This window comes from Emiliania huxleyi (assembly GCF_000372725.1).
Source record: "Emiliania huxleyi CCMP1516 chromosome Unknown EMIHUscaffold_144, whole genome shotgun sequence".
Classification (NCBI taxonomy): Eukaryota; Haptophyta; order Isochrysidales; family Noelaerhabdaceae; genus Emiliania; species Emiliania huxleyi.
In genome coordinates, this window is record NW_005201154.1 from 9,399 (window position 1) to 15,930 (window position 6,532).

General features: G+C 66.0%; 4 protein-coding genes across 4 annotated transcripts in view; 2 read left to right on the top strand and 2 right to left on the bottom strand.

Annotated features, from left to right (window-relative positions):
- Nucleotides 1-1,278, top strand: part of EMIHUDRAFT_429310 (hypothetical protein) — a gene marked incomplete at its 5' end in the record, with an annotated part of 3,677 nt that extends 2,399 nt beyond the window's left edge. The window contains 4 exons of the mRNA XM_005787184.1: nucleotides 183-242; nucleotides 418-486; nucleotides 590-749; nucleotides 991-1,278. Of these exons, the coding sequence (XP_005787241.1) occupies nucleotides 183-242; nucleotides 418-486; nucleotides 590-749; nucleotides 991-1,119 (418 nt within the window). The 3' untranslated portion in view covers nucleotides 1,120-1,278. The remainder of the gene's footprint in view (nucleotides 1-182; nucleotides 243-417; nucleotides 487-589; nucleotides 750-990) is intronic.
- A 200-nt stretch (nucleotides 1,279-1,478) lies between these two features.
- EMIHUDRAFT_228070 (hypothetical protein) lies at nucleotides 1,479-2,755 on the bottom strand (the record flags this gene model as incomplete). The annotated part of the gene is made up of 3 exons (XM_005787185.1): nucleotides 1,479-2,507; nucleotides 2,586-2,669; nucleotides 2,747-2,755. 3 exons carry the CDS (start codon nucleotides 2,753-2,755, stop codon nucleotides 1,479-1,481), a joined length of 1,122 nt encoding a protein of 373 aa, XP_005787242.1.
- A 1,042-nt stretch (nucleotides 2,756-3,797) lies between these two features.
- EMIHUDRAFT_363254 (hypothetical protein) lies at nucleotides 3,798-4,589 on the bottom strand. The gene is given in 3 exon segments (XM_005787186.1): nucleotides 3,798-3,944; nucleotides 3,972-4,347; nucleotides 4,365-4,589. 3 exon segments carry the CDS (start codon nucleotides 4,564-4,566, stop codon nucleotides 3,830-3,832), a joined length of 693 nt encoding a protein of 230 aa, XP_005787243.1. The 5' UTR covers nucleotides 4,567-4,589; the 3' UTR covers nucleotides 3,798-3,829.
- Nucleotides 4,590-4,762: 173 nt separating this feature from the next.
- On the top strand, nucleotides 4,763-5,702 carry EMIHUDRAFT_228072 (hypothetical protein; the record flags this gene model as incomplete). The annotated part of the gene is made up of 2 exons (XM_005787187.1): nucleotides 4,763-5,249; nucleotides 5,338-5,702. The coding sequence occupies 2 exons, from the start codon at nucleotides 4,763-4,765 to the stop codon at nucleotides 5,700-5,702; spliced, it is 852 nt and encodes a 283-aa protein (XP_005787244.1).
- Nucleotides 5,703-6,532: the final 830 nt, after the last annotated feature.

Here is a 6,532-nt window from a genome sequence, read left to right on the forward strand (position 1 = left end):
GCCCAACCCCAACCCCAACCCCCCCCCCCCCCCCCTGCGCGTTGCCCCGCACCCGCCGCCTCACGGCCGCCCCGCCCCGCCGCCCCGCCCCGCCTCCTCGCCCCGCCCCGCCCGCCCCGCCTCCCCGCCCTGCCCGGTGGCGGGTGGGCACACCGGCCGCCCGACCCGGGCCCTGCCTCCAGGTATTGGGCCGAGGACAAGGCGCACGGGAAGGGCACGCTCACATACCTGCAGGGCGACAAGTGCGCCTGCGAGATCTCTTGCAACACGAGACTAGAGGCTGGCTCACACAGCTGCAGGGAGACGAGAGCGCGCCAACCGCCTCCGCCAGCCGGGTTGGGCCCTGCTTGGTCGCCGCCGCCCAAGGAGAGACACGGCCACGCGACACGCGCCCATCACCGCCGCCGCCTCCCGCAGGTATGTGGGCGACTGGTCCGCCGGCAAGAAGGCGGGACAGGGCGAGCTGTACTATGCCAACGGCGACATGTGCGCCGCGACTTCGCACCTCCTCTCCTGCCTGCCCCCCCCGCCCCCCGAGGCGAGCCTAGCCGCCTCCGACGGATGCGCCTCCCGCGCGGCGCGGCCTCAGGTTCCGAGGCGAGTGGGCGTCCGACCGGGCGAGTGGCTTCGGGGTGTTGCTCTATGCGAACAACAACCGATACGAGGGCGCCAGGACGGGCGACGAGGGCGACCCACCGCCCCGCCCTCTTCCCACCCCCCTCCCCCCCCCCCCCTGCGCGAGTAGGCGCGTGGCTTGACGACAAGCGGCACGGCCACGGCGCGCCGCCTGCCTGCGCGGGCAGGCCGCGCCTCTTGCATAGACCTCTCGCGGCACCTCTCCCGGCTCCTTCCCGCAGGCACCTTCAGCCACGCAGACGGGTCGCGCTACGAGGGAGAGTGGTCGGCGGGCCGCAAGGCCGATGCCGCAAACCGCAGGCGCCGCGCCTTGGCCGCCCTCCCCTCACCGGCCCTCCGCTCGCGAGAGTGTAGGAGGGCAAGGGCACGCTCTACTTTGCAAACGGCGACACCTTCAGCGGCTTCTGGTCCGCCGGAGTCATCTCGGGGCCGGGCCAGCTGACGCTGCACGCAGAGTCGCCGTGGAACTCGCCCGGTCTGTGACACGGAGTTAATTGCGTTTGTTCAGCGTGTTGAGAGAGGAGCGGGGCGACAGTGCCGACAGTCGTGCAGGGCGCTGCCGCGCTTGCCGCTGGCGAGATTCGTTCTCAATGAGACACGGATGTTGCGGCCTGCCTCGGTCGGAAGATTCTTGTGTGTGTGTGATAGTGAATCTCAACACGAAAGCAACACTGACGCGCACAATATTAAAACAAAAAGACGCAAATACGAGAGAAGCACGGCGAGACTTTGTCGCGGATACTTTTTGTCCAGCGTGTGTGTCTCTCGCTGTCGCGTGTCGGGCCGCAGCGCGCAGGCGGATGAGCGGATCGGACGCCCTCTCCCTGCTAGCTGCTAATTGCCTAGCCGCGTGGACGTGCTGGACCTTGGTAATGATGATGCGTTTCGGCGCCGCTTGCCGCCAATTCGGCCAGCAGCGCCGACGCTACCCCCGACGGGTTGCTCGCATAGTCCATGTGCCGACGGAACGCAGAGTGCCCCCGCCTCCGCATCGCGCCTAGCGAGCGGGCGTGCCATGCCAGGAGCCACGTCGCATCGGCGGCGACGCAAGAGCTGGAAGCTCCCGGTACGAGGCGGAGCGAGATGTTTGCCCAGTCCACGCTGCTGGGGAAGGGCAGCGCCGTGTAGAAGGTTTGGTTTCTCTGGTTCATCAGATACCCGCTGCGGAGCAAAACCGGGATGCAGCTCGCGGCGAGGGCGTCGAAAAGCCGACGGCTCGTTATTGTGTCACCGGCCGGCACCAGGCAGATTGACGAGGCCTGATACGCGAGGCCAGAGCGCCGGTAGGCCTCGACGTCGAAGGTGCCACGCAGGGCGGACTGGTTGCCACGCGACACCTCTGCGATGCGCAGGTCCACGCTCACACTGGACTGCGTGCTCTCGATGCGCACAAATATGCGCTTCATACGGGCACGGTTGCCAAAATCCCAGCGCCCGAGACCGCCGTGGAACATGACTCCCGTACGCGGAGCACTTGCTCCCGTGCTTGTCGCAAACGCGTGGGCGTAATAAGGCAGCGTGATCGCCTCGGCCATCAGCCGGCGGGCAGGTGAGCGGGCGTTAGGTCCAAGGTAGGCCATCGTCGGGTCGTTGCAGCCCATTCGCACATTCCCGCTGGCGATTACGCGCTGGAAGGGCTCACCGAGCGTATTGAGCTCAATGCCAGCAAAGACGATCACAAAGATTGCGCGGCGATTGAGAAAGTGGCGATCGGCAGCGAGCGTCTGCGCTGCGGCCGTCATGCGCTGCCAGTGCGCCGCCGGATGGCCGCGACGCTCCGCCAGAAGCCTCGAAGCCAGAGCTGGAAGAGAGAGAATGTGGAACGGTGCGCTCTCCGGGTCGTGGGATCGGAGCGGGTGACGCGAAAGCGCCTGCAGGAGAGGGACATCGACGAGATGCTGCGCTTGCCCAACTGGCCATGCAAGGTCGGGCGGCTGGCCCGAAAGAACATCACGCATCTCATCGATGATGTCGCTAAAGTTTAGGCCACCAGATTCGTGCAGGTAGAAGCGGGGACTTTCGCGACTGAGCTCCTTGGAACGGGTGCGTGGCGGCAGCGTGGCTGCGTCACGGCAGGAGCCGCAGCGCGCGCGACATGCTGATGGCTCACCGCTGCCATGGATCATGCTGTGGGCTGCCCACGAGCATGCAAACTCTCCGTCGCACCTGCTTTACGATCGTCGGGGGTGTCGTGTCGTGTGTCGCGTGTCCGCCGGCGGGCGGTTGGTTGGGGGTACAACAGTGCATGTTCATGTGTGCGGGGACCCCTTTGGGCGCCCTGCGGACTCGGACCCGGTACTTCGACAGTGGTTTAGGTATGTTGTTGGCAGAGACAGAGGACTTCGAGGTATGACAACGATGTTGAATGTTACCTGGAGGCAGACAGGCCCAAAACAAACCCCCCCCCCCCCTCTCTCACACACACACTCAGATCTCAGTCAGTGCTGAGGCGCGATTTCTGCTTGAGTTTCAAAATCCTCTCTCACAGGACACAGCAGACTGACTGGCGCCAAGAAAGGGACCACAGCCCATGTCGAAGATTTTGCTGAGCCCGTGGTGTACTCGTCGCTCAGCTGGAGCTAGAGCTGGAGCGCTTCGCTGAGCGTCCGTACGCCCATCTTGAGAGACGCGAGATCAGAGAAACAAGGCGCGCAGCGGCTGGCCTGATCAGTGAGCGGGCGAGCTGCCGAGCTCCTCACAGTACACAGCGAGATGAAAGTAGAAAGAAAACGCGCGCGTCGGCCTTCCGGCCCGCTGTGCGCGGGTCGGTCACCACTCCTTTGCGCGGGGAGGTCTCAGGGCTAGGCAAGGGAAAGAAGTCGGCCGACCCGCGCGATTTCTTTTCCCAGGCCACTAGATCCGCTCGCAGCGTTTACAGAGGCGCGGACCGCGGTCTCTCTCTCCTCCCGCGCCTGCGGATCTCCCACCCCCCGCCGCGCGCCGCCTCGCGCGGCACCCACATGACCCAGCCACACAGCCGCAGCGGCAGCGGCAGCGCCGAGTGTGCCGGTCACCCGCGCAATCAGCGGGACCGACTCGCGCGCCCTCCCACACACACACACAAATCACATACACACACACACACACACACACACACACACACACACACACACACACACACACACACACACCACACGGCACACACACACGCGCGCGCGCAAACAGTGATTTGGGCTCGGCAGCTTGTCAGCCCTCAGCCGAAGCTGGGGCCGGTCCCGTAGCCGAGAGAGCCCGCGCCGATGAGTTCGACGCGGTCGGGGGGCCTTGCGGAGAGGCCAGCGAGGTGGCGATCGCTCTGTACTTCATGGCGCCCTCAAAGTGGGGCTGGCTGACTCGCCAGAGGTCGATACTCTGGACGACCCATAGGATGCCACGAATGCCTGGTCCCTGGAGGAGAGGGAGGCGAGGCCAGAGGCAGACTCAGCTGCTCTCGGGTGATCTCGCTTTGGTGGCCGAAGGACCCGATGGTCCTGTCACATTCGCGTTCCGAGTCGTGGGGGTAGAAAAATTCGAGTAGAAATCGAGTCAGCACTTCCTTGTAGTCAGCGGACCGCCAGGCTCGCCGGCAGCATCCGCAGGGAGGCAGCATATCAGGCACCAGTCTTCTGGAGAGCTCAACAGCTGCGGCCGCGATGGTAGAGTCGGCCGCGGTTCGAGCGAGCAGCTTTTGGCTGCGGGATCGAATCGCGGAAGGCTCATGCCCTCGCGGAGCGACGCGGGTCGCGCGGCGCGCGCGTGTGCGAACTGCGACAACAGACGACAGACGACAGACGCCTGAGCGCTGAGCGACTGAACGACCGTCGCCGCAATCGACACCGCCGCCATTTTGACGAGCAGCGCGAGCGCGCTCGTCGGCGGCCAGCCGTCGCGGGCCGGGCCGAGCCCAGCCTCAACCGGCCGCGCCGCCGCAGCAGGCCGGGAGGCCCACATGGTGGCCGACCAGCTGATGAGGAGTTCTTTCTCACACACACACACCACACACACACACACACACACACACACACACACACACACACACACTGGTCACTGCACAACGGAGCCTGTCGTGCCCTCGAAGATCTTCTTTCTGGTTAGGTTATCTGTAAGTCAATGCTCGAACTTTCCAAAAAAGAAACCGTTTGGCGTCATGTTGTGCACAAGCTCGCGCACCCGCTCGCGCCTCGCGCTAACGCTCGCCACGGCTGCCCTCGCCGCCCTGCTCGCTGTGCGCCGCGATCGCGGCTCCGCGGCTCCGTTCGAACGATGCAACATCGCGCGACGAGCGGCAACCGGGCCGCTGCCGCTGCACACCCAGCACCCATACATCGTGAGGCTGGGACATCGAAACGCGGAGCTGAGGGCGCGGCTGATTCGCGAGCGGCTCCTTGCCGACATGGGCGATGTCAACTGCACGCCGTCGCAGGCGGGCAGCCAGCGCAAGGGCATCGAGACGATGCGGCTGCGAGAGTACATCGACGGCTGGATGCAGCGCGAGGTCCGACGCGACTCGTCTCAGAACAAGTACGTCTTCGGCGAGTTTGGCGACGCCTGGGCGCCTCTGCGGGACGCGTACGTGCTCCCGCCCTGCGGTCCAGCCTGTGACCGGACGCGCGTCGCCGTCACCATCGGCCTGGGTGGACTCCACAGCGGCCGCCCCTGCGAGTGGCGGGAGGGAGGAGGCAGCGCGGCCGGCTCACGCGCCCGGCCGTGTTGAACTCGTAGGCGCGCCCTGGCACTCTCACGGCGCGGCCTTTGTGGAGGTGCTGCACGGCAGCAAGCACTTTGCCTTTCTGCCGCCGGGCGACGGCGCGATTGGCGACATCGACGCGATGATCAAGGACCTGTCGCAGGTGCACTGGCATTGGGAGGAGAGGCCTCGGCTCGAGAGGGAGGGGCGGCTGGCGGCGCTGCAGGAGTGCTCGCTACAACCCGGCGAGGTCCTTTTCTTCCCGCCCTTTTGGCACCACGGAGTCGTGAACCTGATGCCGTACACTGCGTTTGTGAGCACCTTTCTCGACGAGGAGGCGACGCGGGCCGCCTCGGCGGAAGGAGGTGGGAGGCATCGCGGGGCTCTGCAGAGCTCTTGAGTGTGCCCCCGCGCAACCGCCAACCGGTGCCTAGACCGGTGCCCACGCTGCGGTGTGGCGGTGTGGGAGGTAGGGTGCCCACAGGACCCAAAAGAAAATCTTTCCCGCTCAAAAAGGGACGCACGAGGCAAATCTGATGTTGGATTGTTCCAATAGGAGCGAGGCCTCTTCCGTTGGGGGGCCGAGTTCATAGGAAACGAGGGTTTCCCATTGTGACCCGCTCCAGCGCGAGCGTGACACTGCACTTGGCGCCGAGCGCCCGCGGCACGCAGACCTTGTGCAAGCCGTCGCCCTCGGTGCAAGCACCGGTCCGCCGGACCGGTGGCGCTCGGTGTGGAGCAAGCAAGACCCCCCCCCCCCCCCATCGGCGCGCGCCCGAGGTTTGAACGGCCGCCAGGAGCACCAAGAGGACTCCTCATGGCTGTGGTCAAGGGGGCTTCGACCGGCCTCGGCTGCCGGGGGGGCGGGTTGTCCCGGCTGCGGACGCGTTCTGCAGCCCCCTGGGCGTGGGTCAGCACCCCAAAACTGCCCCTCGGCGGCATACAGCACTGCCAGCCAGCCTCTTCCTCCTCCTCAAGGGCTGGAGCGGCCGCACATTGCTCGGTACCCCCCCTGCACATCTAAAGTCATCGCTGCTGCTAGGGGGGGGGGGGCTGACCCCCCCAGCAGCAGAACGCTTCTGCCGGGGGGGGGGGGCCCCAACCCCCCCGCAGGGGAAAGGTTTTTCTTGGGGGGGGGGGGCCCCCACCCCCCTGGAGGCTAATGGCTCTGTTCAGAATGTGCAGCCACAACCCACTACTGTGTAGGACTGTGCACGGCAGCACGGGATT